Source organism: Stenella coeruleoalba (assembly GCF_951394435.1).
Source record: "Stenella coeruleoalba genome assembly, chromosome: 13".
NCBI classification, from domain to species: domain Eukaryota; kingdom Metazoa; phylum Chordata; class Mammalia; order Artiodactyla; family Delphinidae; genus Stenella; species Stenella coeruleoalba.
The window spans coordinates 28,150,622-28,167,998 of record NC_137159.1 but is presented as its reverse complement, the minus strand read 5'-3'; the positions used below and the strand labels follow the sequence as shown (position 1 = coordinate 28,167,998).

Genomic DNA, 17,377 nt, shown 5'->3' with positions numbered 1-17,377 from the left:
CTGCATACAATTTCACGGGTCCTTAGACCTCCAGCACCCCCAGGCTACAAGGTCCCTACGCCCTGAAGAGTCTGAGGAAGACACATGTCCAGCTTGATCTTTCGTAGGACAGTTTGTCCCGCTGCCAGACTGCCTACGGAAATAGGAAATCTTGCGCCGGACTTTGTAGGATGGATAGGTGGGGGTAAGCTAGTTCTTCCCTTCAGGTTGAGGGCCAGAGAGGATAGCAGTAAGTCAGCCCGTTGCTGTCCCACCCCATGACTGGGTCCAGAGAGCGCTTTACTCAAGACGGACCACTGGGTGGCAGAAACAACAAACACAAACGTGAACTCGGATACAGGTACACAGATCAAAACTACACGCACACACAAGCTCTGGTACTGGCCACGAAGATAGAGACAGAGGCAAAACTGCGCAAAGGCAGGCCCAGCTACACCCAGTAAACGAACTACTTAACCTACAGATACATAAACCAAAAAGATCCAAATTAAGACCGGCTAGCGCGCAAACCCTCGCAGCCTCGGGGACGCTCACGCTGGGGTCGGGGCCAGTGAGGGGCGGGGCCTCCCGGGTCGAGGCGGGGTCAAGGGTCAGCAGGCGGAGGTACGCCCAAGATGGCGGCCTCCATGTGCGACGTGTTCTCCTTCTGCGTGGGCGTGGCGGGCCGAGCCCGGGTAGCCGTGGAAGTCCGCTTCGTGAGCAGCGCCAAGGTGAGGCCGCGGCGGACCGTGCCGGGGTCCCCCCACTCGGCCCGGCCTTGGAGACAGCCCCACCGGACCCCATGCCTGGAATCTAGAGGCTCCTCTGCCGCTCGGGCGCTGCGGCCCGTTCCCGGCTCGGGGCCCGGGGGCTACCTGTCCCCGCGCGCAGGGTTCCGGGGCGGTCATGCGGTGGGCCCGAGCCCGCTGAGTTTCCGTGCGCGTCACCTGCCCCCGTGGAATCGGGCCTTTCCGCCAGTGGGGCCGGGGAGCGCCAGGCCGGGGGACATTACTGCTGGGTCCTGGGAGCCTTGGGCGGGACGTGCTGGGCAGGGGGAGCTGCGGTACAAAAAGGCCTGGGTCCTCAGGGAACTTTATGAGTGAGATTTGGGTGGGGGTTGAGGGAAAAGGCCAGGACACTTCACGAAGGGGCTTGGAGTGTTAAGGAGTTTGGACCGAAGCCCGTAGTAGCATTGAAGGGTTTAAATCAAGAGGGTGACATTTTGTTGTTTTATTATCGTGTTTTAGAAGTTCGTTGTAGAAAAAAAGCGCATGTAAGGAAAGAGAAGGTAAAACACTCAGAATCTATATTTGTGCAAATACATGCATATTAAAACTGTATTTTTAGAAACTGCTTTTTGATGCAGCAGTCAATATTTCAATATCAATAATGCTACATATTAATTTTTAAGAGTTGAGTAATAGTCTGTTTCATGGGAGGACCACTGTTCACTCAACAACTGCTCATTTATGGACCCTTATGTTGTATCTTGTTTTTTATCTCTGAGGTCAAAGATATTGGAGCTCAGTGTCTGTGCACACATCCTTTTGTTCTCACCAGCACTGAGTATTTTCTTTCTTGGATATCTTTGCTGGTTGATTTGTGCAAAATGATATCGCTTTGTTCTCATTTATATTTGTTTACTAATGAGGTTGAACAGTTTGTCATGTGTAGTGGCTGTGTGTATCCTTGGTCCTTGCCCTAGATGTCAGCCTTCTAGTCATCTGTCTCCTGCTCTCAACATCATCCTACTCATCCAGTTCCCGAACCCAACCTTCCATTGTCCTCTTTTCACTCCAGAGGCATCTGGAGTGTTCCTCTCTTCCCGTGGTAAATCAGCTCCCATATCCTTGGCCTCCTCAGCTGCCCACAACTCCATCTCTACCCCAAGGCCTCCAGTGCTCTTCATTGGTTCACAGTTTGATGGTGTCTCAGTTCCGTCGCTCCTAGCCTGCAGAGATACTCACCTTTACTTTCACTTCACCCCTATCTCTCAGGCCCCTCCTTGTTTTACTTCTTCCCTCTTACTTCATCACTTCAGCCACTTTCCTTGCCCAATTGTCCAGTCCTAGCCTTCTATCAAAACCCCAGCTCTGGAAGAATGGGTTGGCTTCCCTCTTCATGCCTACATCATCTGCTGCTGCAGAAGAATCACATACCCAGACCTGGTGACAAGATGGCTTATCCTGGGCTTTTTGCCTCTACATTCATAAAGTGAGATTAGTTTGTGATTTTTTTTTTTCCTTTATGGTATCTTCCTTAGGTTACCACATCAAAATTATGCTTGTTTGTTTTTTAATAGAGAGGCTTTCCATTTTTTCTCTGTTATTGGATAGTTTAAATAGCACAAGAATTACTTATTTGGTTTGAGAGAGCTCGCTCATGAAACCATATAGACTAGGGGTCTCACATGGGGGTAGTATTTGACCACTTTCTCTATTGCCTCTATGGACATTGGCAGGAATGATTTCCAAAATTTTACCAATTGCTGTGCCAGGGACATGACCAGTCAGAACAGAAACCTGACCAAATATGGTAGATGTCAACCAGGATGCTGTACTAATGCACATCAGGCAGGTACTGGCATTGCAAGTCTGTCTTGGCTTTCTTCCTTTTGAATTCACTTTTGGCACTTGATATTTTTCTAGAAAATAATTTAATAAAGAATTAATTTACTACATAGTCTTAGATATTTTGGTACAATCTTTTTTTTTTTTAAACTTGAACTTTTCAAATTGGAGATAAACTTTGCATAGTTTGTACCCTTTCCATTCAGGTTCCGTTCTCTCCAGTCTTCTTGGTAATATGAATTAGAGTTGTTTTTCTTGAAATACTTTATATGTTTGGGGGATAAGTGGTTTCACAGAGGAACAGCTCTGATTCTTCCCTTTGCTTTACTAAATATTTCCTACATTTGGTCCTCCAGAAGGAGGGAGAAAGAGATCAATATTTATTCAATATTGAGATTTGAGATTGTCAGAAGTAATGTGGATAGCTGTCCATATCTTGTTGTCCCACAGAGGAAGGCCAGGTTTTCATTTTGCTGGGTGGGTCCCAGGGGCTACTAGGCATGGAGGTGGGCTTCTAGAAAGACAACCAGGCTGCATCCACGGCTTTGCCAGTGGTTTTGTTCCAGCTGCCCCACTGTACCATATTAGAGCTCCCAGAGTTATTCACAGGATTGAGATGTGTGGCTCACGGGGTGCTCAGGGCCTGTCCAGGTCTTTACATCCTGCTGCTGATTTTGGGAGGTGCCCCTGTCTATCCAGAGTGCCAGTGCTAGAAGGAAACCGGGAGCTACCCAGGAGGCAACGTGACAGGACATTTCACTGCTGTGTCAATCATTTCCTTTCTATCTCTTTTCATGACAGTTCACTGTTGGCAGGGGCACCACTCCTCTGTAGAGTGGGAGAAAGTGCCCAGCTGGGCCAGTAACTGCCTAGGTTCTGAAGCTGTCTCCTGCGTCCCTTTGCACATTTGAGAGATGGCAATTCAACAGTTTTCTCATCCTTCATCCTGTACATATCCACAGTGCTTTAGACCAGTATTTCTCATTTAATGTGCATATGAATTGCCTGGGTATCTGCAGCTGATTTTAACAATGCAGATTCTGATTCAGCAGGTGTGGAGTGGGGCCTGAGATTCTGCATTTCTAACATCTCCCAGGCAATACCCATGCTGCCCAGTCCATCACTTCACTTTGAGTAGTAAGGAGCTAGAGTTCATGAAATTCCTTCACCTGTGTTATATCACTGCATCCTGGAAACTACCTGGTAGGTATTATTATAATACCCACTTTTCACATGGTAAACAGATGCAAAAAAGTGAAGCAACTGGCTCAAATTTTCACAGCAAGTTAGCATTAGGACTGGTGCTAGGATTAGTCATTCCTTTCAGTGTAACACCTGAGAACTTGTTGGGTACCAGGTACTATGTATGCTAGGTGCTGTGAGTACCCAGCTGACCAGGGAAGAAGGGCATATTCTCCTGCATAGGCCTCTCCCTCCCGTGGTGTAGGATTTCTATGCAACCCTAAGGAGCAGCATCACGACCAGGATCCTGGAGGGGCATGTGGGTGACTCAGAGAAGGCCGCCCTGTACCAGTTCCTGGTACTGGAGGCTCTAGCCTGCTGTGAACCTTGGCCCTGCTCTGGCCATCCTAAAAATTCTCTGATTAGTCTGACATGGCTGATGTGGTGGCTCTCTTCCCATCCCAAGCCCTCTGCTCTAGACAGGCTGGTAGAAGTGCGACTGAAACTGGGCAGAGCTGCATTTCCAGAGGAGGCAGTTATGGAGGGTGCCGACCATGCTCCGTGAACCCTCCTGAGGCAGAGGCCTCTGATGAGAGGGAAGCACGTGGGGGTGAGGGGCCCTTGAAGCTATGTCCTCTGTCTCTTCTTATGGCCATCCTATTCTTCTCTGCCCTCTTAGGGAAAGGGGTTGTTTGCCACACAGCCGATCCAGAAGGGGGAGACCATATTCATCGAACGGCCCCTGGTGGCTGCACAGTTTCTCTGGAATGCACTTTATCGCTACCGAGGTGAGCACATCTCACCTACTCCTGAGGGCTGTTGGGCCCAGCAGCCTTTGCGCATGGAAGAGAGTACGTACATCCCTACCGGCTGCTGTCTCTAGGACTCCAGGTGTTGGGAGGAAAGTGCGTCTTCCCTTGGAGAGCTGCACCTGAGAACCATGCCTCTGTCTAATCTCAGGCCATTTGGGGCTGTGAGCCTGCTGCAGAGAGGTTCTTCCAAAGTGCTCCTTGGGGGAGGACTGCTGGAACTCAGTGTGGCCTATACTGTAAGGTACTAGATGTCGTGCTGAAGGGCTCTGTGCCAAAGTGGAGCCCTCTACCAAGTGGAGACCCCATGCCCCTTGGTCAATAAAGGCTGTGTTAGGGGTCAGAAACAAATAGGACGCTCTTAGCTTTGCCAGTCACATGCTTTTTTCACACTTTTCTTGGGCTAGAGAAAAATCTGTGAAAGGAGGGTCACTCGGCTCCAGAATGTGGGGAAAGCCCAGTTTGGGGGCTGGGTGGGGAACCCCATAGACTAAGTCCCATCAAGAAGCAGAGAGAGTCTGCCGGGAGGAGTGGGGACTCCGGAGAGGGAAGAAGGCATCATCTATAATGCGTGTGAAATACATTCATTTAACATATTCATTCACTCACTTCTCATACTTTTATTGAACACCTTCTCTGAGCTAGGTGCTATATTAACCCTGGGCATATTGCTGTGAAAAGGACAAATGTGGCCCCTGCTCTCAAGACACTTAATTGTCAACATCTGGCTCTCTCCCCCAGCCTGTGACCACTGCCTTCGGGCACTGGAGAAGGCAGAGGAGAACGCCCAGAGACTGACTGGGAAACCAGGCCAGGTTTTGCCTCACCCTGAGCTGTGCACTGTGCGCAAGGACCTGCACCAGAATTGTCCCCACTGCCAGGTGAATATCCCTGGGGGCTAAGCTGAAGTCCTCTCTGGGGAGACAGGAGTGAGGACAGACTTGGTCATGGCCCTTGAGAGCCCGAATGTAGGGAAAGACATGAAAAAGACATTACTGTGCCAGTTTCGTCCTCTGTTCCAGTCCCATTGTCTAGAAAATAGGCTTGGTGGGAGCTTGCCCTCTTCCTAGGAGCCTGGCAGGGGCCCTTCCCTGTACCTGAGAAGCAGTCTCTCCTTCCCACGTTTTTACAAGCCTGGGTCAGGTGCCCCTCTCACATGTCTCCAGAGCACTGTATGCTTTTTCATCTCACAATACCACTGACTACTGCTTAGGGGCTGTTTGTGGAAGGAGTACAGTTAGAGGAGGTGAGACCACATGGGTGTCTGTGCCTCACCCCACTGCCAGATCCTAGGGTGCTGACCTCCACCTCCCCCAACAGGTGACGTACTGCAGTACAGAATGTCTGCTAGCCGCAGCTGAGCAATACCATCGGGTCCTGTGCCCAGGCCCCTCCCAGGATGACCCCCTGCATCCTCTCAATAAGCTGCAGGAGGCATGGAGGTAGGTAGCATTTCCTCTCTTCTTTCCTTTATCCTTCCCTCCCTGCCTGCCTTCCCCACGCTTAGTGGATGCAGCCATCTTTGTTAAGTTACCACCCCCTAGATTTTTCCTCCATTCTTAGGGCTAAACTATCACCCATTCCCCCTGCCTTAAATCTGAGCCGCCAGTCCTACCATTCTCAGTATTTTACACACTCCCAGGAAGAGCCCCATGAAGCCCATAGGGATATAAAATCCTGCCCAAGTCCTTGCCAATGACTTTCTCTCTTTGGTTATAAATGAGATTGGTAGGAAAGATTCTCTGTAGTAATCAGACTGGGCTTCCCTGAATTCAGCTACTGGGGAGGGAAGTTCTAGGCCAAACCTTTTTCTTTCTCCCCAGGAGTGTTCACTACCCCCCTGAGACTGCAAGCATCATGTTGATGGCCCGGATGGTGGCCACAGTGAAACAGGTGAGCCCACCTGATCTTCTCAGGGAAGCTGACTCCGGCCTCATTCAACCCTTGGCCTCAGTTTTCTTCTCACCTTAACACTCTGGCTTGGATACAGAGTTCCTTCTGGGCTTCCCAAAGGAGAGCTGCTTGCTGTGTAAACCTTAGGAGTAGCTAACCATAAATCTAGCAGGGGACATGGGGGCTCATCTTGCCTGTGGTCTGTGATCTATGGATGACTTCCTGTGCAGCAGCAATTCATATATAAGCACCACCTTTTCAGGATTGTGTCTCTTAGATAAAGCGAGAGAAGCCACTCTGACCCCTTTAGTGTTGTTGCTCATCAGCCTCATCCTCCTATTTTCCCAAGTGTCGTGAACTGGCTAGCTTGGCACCAGCTGGGAAGATGGTTGGGTGTGGGCAGGGTGGGCAGGAAGGGTCTACTTAGAAGCTCATGTGTGATGGTGTTTCTCAGGGCAGGGGTTTTAGAATGACAGCTTACTCCTCTCACGTGGGCAGGAGTGGCAGTAAAGAGGAGGGTGTCCATGAGTCCATGTGTGCACATGCATGCGTGAGCATGTGTGAACCTGACCCTGAAGTATATTTGTTCACTGCAGGCTAAGGATAAGGATCGTTGGATCAGGCTCTTCTCCCAGTTCTGTAATAAAACCGCCAATGAGGAGGAGGAAATTGTCCACAAACTCCTGGGGGACAAATTCAAGGTTGGTGTCTCCACATGACCCTCCCACCCCCTCAGTAGCCTGGGGATGTCCATGGCTACCTAAGGGAAGCTCCACATTTGCTGCCTTCCCAGCCACAGGAAGAAGTTAGAGCCTGGGTCCAAAAATCTGTTCAGAGACTTGTATTCCTGCCGCTATTTAACTTCATGACCTAATGTGGACTTAAAATTGGGAAGTGGGGTGATGACAGAGGACAGAAGGGCTGGGTGCCCTGATGTGGGAAGGCAGGACCCCATGATAGGATAGCAGTGGGCGAATCAAGTGTAATGGAAAATGAAGGGCTGGGGTTCCACAGGGTCAGGGAGCGGTGTGAAACAATTTTAGTTGCCAATGTACTGAGCACTTGCTTCAAATCAAAGAACTATGCATTCTCCCTGAGAATAGCAGACTTCCATGCAGGAGCTGCCTGAAGGTGGAGGTAGGTGTGTGAAAGGGCGCTGGGGTGGGCCTTCCTGCACTGAATCTGAGGAAAGGAGGGGGAGGGTCAAGCTGGTCTGGAGGCTGGGGCAGGGAGCCTGGAGGGTGGTGGTGAGGACAGACATTTTAAGCCAGGCTGCCTCCGCCCTGCTGGTACAAGGGCTAGAAAATAGGGAGGAATTTGGGTTTGCTACCCTGGGTTGGAACAGGCCAGTAGACTGCCAAGTCTCTTGGAGATAAGGATTCTGTGGCTTTCCTTTGCCCCCAGAGAAAGCTCGGTCTGCAGAGCTCACCCTTTTCCTTCCCTTATGTGGTCTTATGGGCCCTGCCTGGGTGCTAATGGGAAATCCCCAGGGATGCAAGTCTCTCCCTGCTTCCCCTAAACCAGGGCCAGCTGGAGCTTCTGCGGAGACTCTTCACAGAGGCCCTTTATGAGGAAGCACTCAGCCAGGTGAGTGTGGGGAAGGTGGGACCAATGGCCTCCCAGTCACTCCAGCACTCCAGGAGCAACCAGGTCAGCGTCTCCTACTGGGACAGCTAAGCCAGAGCAGACCTGGTCTTCTGGAGTTGGGATGAGACTGACTCACAGCAAACTTCCTCAACAGGAAGAAAAGCTAATGGCTGTAACCTGAATGCTCTTCTCCCTTTTTCCCCACAGTGGTTCACTCCGGATGGATTCCGGTCTCTCTTTGCTCTTGTTGGGACCAATGGCCAAGGAATTGGGACCAGGTTAGGAGAGAATGTTCCAGAGCTGTTGGGCTTGTCCCTCAGGGCTGGGGTGGGAGATTGACTGAGGAAGGTAGCCACATCTCTTTTCAAGACTAGGGTGGGGCAGGGTGTGACTCTGGCCAGAATGCTGGACTAAACTCAGTGGTGGGGGTCAGAAAGATTGAGTCTTGGGAGCACTTAGTCTGTTGGGGAAGAACACACCCACCCACCCCCACCCTCCCCCTGGAGAAAGAAATGGACTTAACTTGCTTGGAGTGGGGGAGCCCTGTGAGCTAGGCCTTCTCCTCTCCAACCATGGCTGCCTGGGACCCCCAGCTCCCTGAGCCAGTGGGTGCATGCCTGTGACGCTCTGGAGCTGAAGCCTCAGGACCGTGAGCAGCTGGACGCCTTCATTGACCAGCTGTACAAGGACATCGAGACAGGTTGGTGAGATGGAGTCTTGGCCTCACCCAACTTTGGAGACATCCGTCAGTTAGACAGTGGACACAGTCTTCCCCCAGGGAGCTCTGAGTTCGTGGTTGGGGAAGGTAATTCCTGTGTGCCTATGGGAAGCTTCAGATCTGTTTGCAGGACATACACAAGAAATGGCTCCGCCATCCGTGCGGAGGCTTGATGCTGGGGGTGGGGGAGGGCTGGACAGTAAGGTGGTACCATTTATAGGAAAGCAAGGCTTGTGCCTCAGAGAAGCAATTTCAGGTAAAATAGTAGTGATTGGGTGGCAAGACAGTGGAGCCAGTGCCTGTCCTTATTAGCCTAGTTTCTTTTTCCCACCTATAAAGTGGATGCAATAACATCTGCATATTACTGTCTTACAGCAACTGGTGAGTTTCTTAACTGTGAAGGATCTGGCCTCTTTGTGCTGCAGAGCTGCTGTGAGTCCTGGCATTGAGAAGGGGTAGCCCCACAGCTGCAGTTCATCTCTCTTGGCCCCTTCTGGGCTGGTAGAGTTGAGTCTAGGAGTGGGGTTAGGGCTGAGCTTCCTGGGGATTTCCCCTCAGCCTTCTCCTTCTATTATTTTTCATTCATTTATTGGACTCTTGTGCCTTGATATAAAAGCTTCCAGTGGGCTAGGCCCAGTGCTGAGGCAGGGCACAGAGCTCTGATTCTTGCAAAGGGAAGCCTGGGTTTTGCCCCACCACTGCCCTGTGAGCTTTGGTAGGAGAGTGTTGTGATAGCCCGGGAGGAGCTCAGGCTGGAAGGCAGTCTCATCAGCACCTGATGGAGCGGGCAGAGCCAGCTCAGACTGTTGTCTTTTCCAGATCCCAGCCTCCCACCCTCTGCTCTCCTCACTGCAAAACCTTCCTCCCAGGCTCTGGGGACACTACTCCTCCCAAACTGGGCTCTCAGAGGGCCTGGCTCAGCTGTTACCAGACATCCAATAACAGACAGGACTGAGTTAAGTGGCCTGGCACGGGCATCCCTTTCACAGCCCTGTCCCTCCGTTTGTGAGACACTGGGAACACATCTGAGAATCAAGTTGACCAGTGAGGAGAGAAGGGGCAGTCATGGCAGGAGGGGAGGGGAGTGATGCGGGATTGCATTAGTGCCTGTGCTCTTCAGGAAAGAGCACTGGACAGGGATATAGGAAATGGGTCCCAGGACCTGCCTAGCCCTAGCAGGGATCAGAGAACAAGGAAAGATGGGACCCAGTGCTCTGCACAGTTAAGGCTGTTATTTTTATTAGTCAACAATCCTCATTACCTGCCTCTCATGACCCAGGCAACCACAGCTGTGTCCCCAATGCAGAGACCTCCTTCCCAGAAAACAACTTCCTTTTGCATGTCACCGCCCTGGAGGATATTAAGCCAGGAGAGGTGAGGGGGCCAGTAGCTGTCGGGGTGGGTGGGCAGTGGGCCTTGCAGGTTCTCTCCAGGAATTGGGAGCAGCAGTGGCTACAGTCCCAAGTTCAGGCTGTTGGGTTGAATCCCCACATGCTCCAGGACATGAGTCTTCCCCATGAGTATACTCTAACCCCACCCCACTTCAAAAAATAACTCCAGAAAGCGTCAGAGCAGTGTTTCAGAGACAACAGTGTGCCTAAGTTCTTGTCCCCAGCTATCTTTTGATCAAGGAATCTGCAGCATCTAAGGAAGCAGGACATGGCCCTTTGTGGCTTGGACTGTGGGGTACTAGTGTGGGTGTGGGGTCCTGGCTCTTAGAGCTGTGCACGGAGCCTGGCTGAAACTTCTTTCAGGGCAAGTAGCTTCACACCAAGATAACCTCTGCCCCAGCCACAGACCTTGGCCATGGCCCAAGGCCAAGCATAGCCCCCTGTCTCAGACACAGATTGTGAAAGCCTCATAGTGGCCTCTGCTGTGAGCACAGGGGAATGGATCAGGGTGACCTGCGCCTTCGCTGAAGGGCAGCTCCGGCTCCTGGGGATGGGGCAATGGTTGGACATAGGGCAGAGGTTGGGGAGGCCCTAATCCCATCTGTTAGAAGCACAGACTGTCAGAGCCCACCTCTCTTCTGCCCGTTAGGAAATCTGCATCAGCTACTTAGACTGCTGTCAGCGGGAGCGCAGCCGCCATAGCCGCCACAAGATCCTCAGGTGCCAGCTGGGGGTGTGGTGGGAAGCCGGGCTCTGGGCTTCTCCGTGCTGGTGGCTGCCTGACTTTGTACCCTCACCATCATCCCCCCCAACCCTCTGCAGGGAGAACTATCTGTTTGTCTGTTCCTGCCCCAAATGTCTGGCAGAGGCTGATGAACCCAACATGACCTCTGAGGAGGAGGATGATGAAGAGGATGAGGAAGGAGAGCCGGAAGATGCTGAGCTGGGGGATGAGATGACTGATGTGTGATGTCATCCTGCCTGGAAGTGGTCCTACCCTAGACCCTGCCAGAAGAGGGGGCCTTCCCCCAGAGCAGAGGCTTGGAAGGAACTCCCACTCCTGTTGCCTGCTTTCCCCCCATGCCAGCTCTGTTTCTTCCAGAGGGTAAGACAGGCTGGACCCTAGGCCCTCCACCTCCCGCCAGACCTCATGCCCAGGACACTGCTGTTGAGCGGCTCAGGCTCTGCGCTGTCACTGAGCCTCTCAGAACTGGCCTCCCCCTGAGGTATGGGTGTAAGTGGCTGGAACCAAGGTCAGGGCCTAACAGTGTTTCTTCCCCTTGGCTCCATGGCCCCACTTACTCATCCACCTAAGGCTTCACCCTTCTCAACTCACTGTTGCGGGGGTGGTGGTTGGGTCACAAAGTGGCAACCTGCGAACAGCCTGACTCCATTGAAGAAGAGAGGGGGTTAGACACCCTTACCCTCTTCCCCACTAGCACAGCTGGGAGAGGCAAGAGGGAGGAACTGGGTCTCCAGAGCACCTTCCTAAGGCTTTCTGTGGGGGACACTGAACCAGGGGCATTACCTCCCTCTGCTCACCTCCCCACACCCACCATTTAGACATCCGGGGAGTAGAGAATCTCCCCAGACCCCAGAATCTGTCCTTATGCCTTGCCTCTCAGGCCCTGGCACAGTGCCTGGCCTCACAGGGTGTGGAAGAGGTCTCTGCCTCCCTTGGGAGGGACATCATGACCCCTTCCTCCCACCCTCCTCCCACTGAGGACTCTAGCAGCATGGCTGAATTCTGGGGGATGAAAGGCCTGTGCTCCGTAATTTAGGATGTCCTAGAATCTTCTAGAGCATGGGTCAGTGAGGGGCTCTCCTAGTCTCAGTCTCCATCTTTAGGATCATTTAGGAACACTGAAGTCTTCCAGAAACCTAGGAGAGCTAGGCTAGATACTCAGATTAGCCCTGACTCTCTCCCTCTCCTCCCCAGATTAGCACTACCCCTTACTCTTGGGTTGGAAGCTGTGGAAATTATAACCTATCACCTGCAATTCCTTTCTGCCTACCTTTCCTGAGGGGCTGCCACATGCCCCTGCTGAGGGATCCCAGGGAGGGCAGGTGCCGCCCCACAGGCCCTTTCCTGCATCGTGAGCCAGGTGGAATCTGCCTGTCTGGCCTATTGGGTTCTTAATCCTTCGCAGTAGCCAGCACCCCCTCCCCACCCGCCCACTGTTCTCAATAAAATATGAGTGGTGACAGGCCTTTGCAGGAATGCTTTGTGGAGAATGGCTTGACAAGCTGCTCCAGGAAGGCAGCAGTCACATGGGTGGTGCAAAAGTGCATAGGATAGAGCAGGTGACTGCAGGAGATGGGAGCTGCAGCTCCCCAGTTTGGGTTCATCCCTGGTCTTGCCTATACTCTGCTGTGCAAATGTTTCTAAAGTCCAAGAGCAGGGCTCTTCTGAGGTCCAGTGTGGCTCCTCAGTACCAGGCTACAAGATGAGGCTTTTGCTCAGGGACTGAACTACAGCTTCCCAAGTTTTTGAGCAGGAGGCTGTTGTGATCCAAGATTAGCAATCTGAGCACTGGTCCTACAGGACCTTGGGCAAGTCATGTATCCTCTCTGGGCCTCAGTTTCCTCCCTTCAAAACAAGAGCATGGGACCAGATAAGTGTTTGAAGGCCCCTCCCACCCCTGTGTACTTTCACTCTAGGACACAGTTACAACCCTGATGAGAGGCTTTATTGCTAAAAAGTCAGTGAGGGTTTATTATGTAGTCCTCAAACACCAGCTCCTTATACCATTACAGCAACTGCTGTGAAAGACCCTGGGTGGGGAGGCTGAAGCCAGGTGGGATGTGACAGGTCTCAGATGGCTCTCAGACCACCTGCTGTTGGCCCCTTTAGTTCCAGACCCTAGCCCATAAGACCTGGGGCCTGGGTCTTGCCTCTTCCCATAGCATGAGACACCTTAGGAGCCCAGGGGAGGGAAGGCCAGTGGTGTGTCTTCCTTTAACTTAGCCAAGGCCCAAGCCCTTTTCCTCTGCCTGGCTCCCCCAGTCCCCAAATGCTATCCCCAAGTCCCAAACAGCAGAATTCCTGGATTTTCCCCTTCCCAGCCCAGAGTTGCTTATGGCTGGAATGTGGGACCAACTCTTCTACCAGAAGGTCCAGGGCGGTTGCAGCAGCTCAAAGGTGGGGATGCTGGTGACATTGACTGGGATGGAAATGATGGCCCATGGCAGCCCATGCTGTTCCAGGGAGCGGCGGATCATGTAGCTGGGAGAGCATGAAGAGAGGTGGTGATGGTCACTTTCCTGACACCCCATTCTGCCCCACTGTCCCCATCAATCTGGGAGTTCCAGAGCCTGAGGACTTTTTTGGCCCTCCAACCAGGGCATCCCAAGATGAGGCTTGTGGGTAGGGACTGGTGATTGCCCTTGACCTCCCCGAGTCATGGCACCCAGCTTGGGGCTGATACAGCCAGAGACAAAGAGCCCTCACCCATCTCGGCCAAGCAGGAAGAGGGCGGGGATGTCAGCTGTGCGCTGGGTACTGTCTTGGATCATCTCCACGTAGAAGCTGTCATTGTCAACTGCGTTGTCAGAGATGATCACTGCCCGCCCACCGTGCTCCTGCACCACCCGGGTCTTGGAGAGGAAGGAGCAGCCCCTGGAAGAGGTGGTGATGAGACCAAAGGAAAGGCAGGGTCCTAGCTATCCGTTCCCCAGACCACCACCCTGGGAAGATGAAAGGAGGACCTTGGAGGCTTTTTGATAAAGGCTCACAAGTAAATGGCCAAAGGCTTGGATAATCTTAAGATGTTTCTTAAAGACCCTTAAAAAGATGAATTATTTAAAAGCAGCTATTTCAAAGCATCACCACCAACATTGATCTCAGAATCTACCCTATGCCTGCCTTCCCCTTGTGCCCATGCCTGTCCGCTCCTTACCCCCTCTCCACCAGAGCGATCTGGTCCTGGATGAAGAAACCGTTGCTGAGTTCCCCGCAGGCCTCTGAAGGTTCAGCAGGGACAAGGTGAATCTGCTCATACCTTGTGTGCTGAAAGACATTTAGACAGGTGAGAGTGTGGGGAGACACACCTGCTTTAGGACTGGGCTGACCATCCCATCTTATCAGCTTCTCACGAAGTGTGAGGGAAATGAGGAACGATTTCTGTGTACTGGACACTTGAGCATTTTTACTTAATTCTCACAAAGGTCTGTCTACTCCTATCCCACCCTGCCTTTCCCAGACATAGGAAGGGAAGTTGGTATGGACCCAGAGAGGGGAAGTAACTTGCCTTGAGTCATGTTGTTCAGAGGTGGAGCTAGCAGAGCCCTTGGTTTTTCACTACTTCATGTCCCTAAGAAGATAGCTTTTCCCTCTGTGGTGCCCAGGTCTGTATTATACCCAGAGGAATAGCTGGAAGCCATTCCTGGCTTTGTAGCCCCTGGAAGACAGCTGGATTCTGCCCCCTTCTCTGTCCCAGCACTCAGGTATGGGTTGAAGCCATGAGGGTCACCTCGGCTTAGTGCGGGGAATGTGGAGACAGGATCAGAGATGAGGGGGCCTCCCTGAACTTACAAAGATACCACCAAAGTCCTTGGCAGGCGTGGCAGTAAAGATGTATCGAATGTCCCCAGGACTCAGCACTTGAAAGTACAAATAATCATGGATGCGTAAGCCTGAAAGGTAAAATGTACAGGTGAGAAGGCTCAAGGGAAAAAAGCTGGTTCAGGTTCAGATCATGGACCCCATGCCTTCAATGGGGCTGGTTAAGGTCTGGGCCCAGGGACCCAGCTTCAGCCAGTTGGGTCCTGCAGGTGGGTAAGATAGAGGTCTCTGCCCTGGAGAGGATAGAGTTGATGCAGACAGAGTTAGTAACCCCAGAGATTTACAGCTGCTGCTGTTGCTGCTTACACAGGTGAGCCAGGAAGACATAGCTCCAGTGTTAACCTCTCTGAGGGTTAATTCATTCATCTTTGCTCTGAAGCAGACTTGGGAATTTCAAGATGGAGATGTGGTAGCCTACGTATAAAGCAACTCTCACCAAAACTTAAAAGTTGACTCTGGTTCCACTGCCATCCTCCTAGTCCAGCCACTATCATTTCTTGTCCTGGCTGTTGCAGCTTTTTAACTGGTCTTTTTTTTTTTTTTTTTTTTTGCGGTACGCGGGCCTCTCACTGTTGTGGCCTCTCCCATTGCGGAGCACAGGCTCCGGATGCGCAGGCTCAGCGGCCATGGCTCACGGGCCAAGCCGCTTCGCGGCATATGGGATGTTCACGGACCGGGGCACGAACCCGTGTACCCTGCATCGGCAGGCAGACCCTCAACCACTGCGCCACCAGGGAAGCCCTAACTGGTCTATCTTAGCCTCCATGTTTGCTCCCTACGGTCCATTCCCCCAATAACTGCCAGGGATTTTCTTAAAACATCTTAAAGCAAATATGATCATGTCACCACTTCAATACCCTTCAACGACTTCCCTTTGCACTTAAAATCTAAACTGTGGTCTGCAAGGCCCTGCTTGATCTGGCCCTCCAACTTCATCTCTTCCTATGTTCAAGCTACACTGCCCTCCTTTCAGTTTCTTCACATCTCCAAGGCTTCTTGCAAGTTCCCTCACCCTACCCCCACCTCTACCCCTTTATATGGCTCACTTCTATTCATCTACTAGGTCATAACTTAAATGTCACTTAGGGAAACCTGCCCTGTGACTGCCCTCCCCTTATGCCCATTCAAAATGTACTTTTTCTCCAATGACACTTCTAACATCATTTGTAATTATACAGTATTTGTAATTTTTTGTTTATTGTCTATCTCCTGCACTAGGACAAGGGCCTAAGTTTGTAACTTCATTCAATACTGTATCCACATTATCTAACATAGTGGCTAGGATACAGTTGGTGCTCAAAAAGGTTGTTGAATGAATGAACGGCTATTTCCAGCTCTACTGTGTTGAGGAAGGGAATTGCCAGAATAACCAGATATTTCTGGGGTGTGGATCTCTTTAGCACCAAAGTCTAATGATTTACCTGAACTTGAGTCCCTGGTTTCCTTAGCCCAGAGAGACTGAGGAATGTGAAAAGGTGGAAGCTGCTGCCACAGGTCTGTTAGTCAATCAACAAACTATCAAGTCGCTACTGTGTGCCAGCGTTGGGATGGATTGTGGCTTTTGCTGTCCTTTTCTACTGTCCAAAATCAGCCACCCGGTAGAGCTCCACTGGCTTGGCACTGGGCTACATATATGGCCTTTTATCCTGGGAGTGAAGACTTCCCATCGGGTACAGATACACTCCCAAGGAAGCTTTCCTGGATTAGCACTAAGCTTCCCCTCCTCCCCACATACATCTTTGCCTGGCCTTTGCATCTGCTGATCTGTGTAAATCAAGTGTAGGTATACACATGTGCTCACGTACGTATATGGGTGTATGTTTATGTTCTCGTGTAGGTGCAAACAAGTTGGGTGTGTACGTATGTGCTAGTGCCTGTGAACCCACGTGTAGCAATGTGTGGCCCCGTTTACGTATGTGAGTGCTCACGTATCTCCAGCTTGTCGTATCGCTAGTTCCTCCTTGTTCCTCGCCCCCTTCGCCACCTAAGTCAGCGCTAGTGGGGGTAGAGGGAGTCTTACTTCGACGTGGGGGGCTGAGGACTCACAGCCCAGTCTCAGGCCGCACACAGTTCATGTCCCTCGGGAACCACTACCCACCCACTCCAGGCGCCCGTCTCTGAATCTGCCCTGCTCCGAATTCGCGGGGTCCCCAAGGTGACCCGTGGCCCCCGGCCCGAGCCGGGCTTAAGCTGGACCGCCAGCCCCACCCTGAAGCGCAGCCCCGCCCGTTGCCGCTCACCGTGGGCCGCGACGCACGCGGGGAGCCAGAGCACGAGACAACACCAGCCCGCGGCGCCGGGGACCATCTCCAGGGCCCGGCCCGGCGCCGCGCTTCCTCCAGCCGCCCTGCTGCGCGTAGCTCGCCGGACTTCAGCCTGACAGCTGCTCTGGACTCCCGCCCCCAGACCCGCTTACGCCGCCGGTTGGCGCACCGGAGCGAGGCCCAGGGCTGATTGGTTCTGACGCCTGCTCGTGTAGCCACATTTGTCGCCCCTGTGCCCTAGCCCACTTCCTATTGGTGGAGAGAAGTGGGGCCGAGGGCTAATTTGTTTTAACTCTTAACTGCAACTGCCGTCCCCGCCCCAACATTTCTCTGATTGGATTTGACTCCGCAGGACCTCGCTGGCTGGGGCGGGGGCGGGAGAACTGCAGGTGGGAGACCCGCAGGACTCGCCTCAGCCGC

General features: G+C 52.3%; 2 protein-coding genes across 8 annotated transcripts; one reads left to right on the top strand and one right to left on the bottom strand.

Moving 5' to 3' along the window:
• Positions 1 to 599: 599 nt before the first annotated feature.
• On the top strand, positions 600 to 12,306 carry SMYD5 (SMYD family member 5). Of its 6 annotated transcripts, none has more exons than XM_079940973.1 (14): positions 603 to 710; positions 3,646 to 3,752; positions 4,411 to 4,519; positions 5,861 to 5,982; positions 6,364 to 6,433; positions 7,030 to 7,134; positions 7,958 to 8,020; positions 8,228 to 8,298; positions 8,614 to 8,720; positions 9,114 to 9,170; positions 9,558 to 9,782; positions 10,018 to 10,112; positions 10,779 to 10,849; positions 10,952 to 12,306. In XM_079940973.1, the coding sequence occupies exons 3-14, from the start codon at positions 4,499 to 4,501 to the stop codon at positions 11,097 to 11,099; spliced, it is 1,155 nt and encodes a 384-aa protein (XP_079797099.1). In that variant the 5' UTR covers positions 603 to 710; positions 3,646 to 3,752; positions 4,411 to 4,498; the 3' UTR covers positions 11,100 to 12,306. The 6 variants fall into 6 exon arrangements, 5 of the variants coding, with proteins under 5 accessions (XP_079797098.1, XP_079797099.1, XP_079797095.1 ...); XR_013831066.1 differs by lacking the exon at positions 3,646 to 3,752 and adding an exon at positions 5,282 to 5,421 and having other exon boundaries at positions 606 to 710; positions 9,558 to 9,693; positions 10,952 to 11,017; XM_079940969.1 differs by lacking the exon at positions 3,646 to 3,752 and adding an exon at positions 5,282 to 5,421 and having other exon boundaries at positions 606 to 710.
• Positions 12,307 to 12,400: 94 nt separating this feature from the next.
• PRADC1 (protease associated domain containing 1) lies at positions 12,401 to 17,064 on the bottom strand. 2 transcript variants are annotated; one of them, XM_079940974.1, is made up of 5 exons: positions 16,934 to 17,064; positions 14,664 to 14,764; positions 14,029 to 14,138; positions 13,581 to 13,748; positions 12,401 to 13,355 (listed from the first exon to the last, which is right to left on the bottom strand). In XM_079940974.1, exons 1-5 carry the CDS (start codon positions 16,998 to 17,000, stop codon positions 13,235 to 13,237), a joined length of 567 nt encoding a protein of 188 aa, XP_079797100.1. In that variant the 5' UTR covers positions 17,001 to 17,064; the 3' UTR covers positions 12,401 to 13,234. The 2 variants fall into 2 exon arrangements, with proteins under 2 accessions (XP_079797100.1, XP_079797101.1); XM_079940975.1 differs by lacking the exon at positions 13,581 to 13,748.
• Between the last annotated feature and the right edge of the window lie 313 nt (positions 17,065 to 17,377).

What these genes read in the sequence shown, in the direction of transcription:
- PRADC1 (XM_079940974.1), bottom strand. Translation starts at nt 17,000, where the DNA reads ATGGTCCCCGGCGCCGCGGGCTGGTGTTGTCTCGTGCTCTGGCTCCCC. An exon ending in AGGACTTTGGTGGTATCTTT is followed by an intron (nt 14,139 to 14,663) that starts GTAAGTTCAGGG and finishes AATGTCTTTCAG; the next exon opens with CACACAAGGTATGAGCAGAT. An exon ending in ATCGCTCTGGTGGAGAGGGG is followed by an intron (nt 13,749 to 14,028) that starts GTAAGGAGCGGA and finishes CACCTCTTCCAG; the next exon opens with GGGCTGCTCCTTCCTCTCCA.
- SMYD5 (XM_079940969.1), top strand. Translation starts at nt 615, where the DNA reads ATGGCGGCCTCCATGTGCGACGTGTTCTCCTTCTGCGTGGGCGTGGCG. An exon ending in AAGCTGCAGGAGGCATGGAG is followed by an intron (nt 5,983 to 6,363) that starts GTAGGTAGCATT and finishes CTTTCTCCCCAG; the next exon opens with GAGTGTTCACTACCCCCCTG. An exon ending in AGGATATTAAGCCAGGAGAG is followed by an intron (nt 10,113 to 10,778) that starts GTGAGGGGGCCA and finishes TCTGCCCGTTAG; the next exon opens with GAAATCTGCATCAGCTACTT.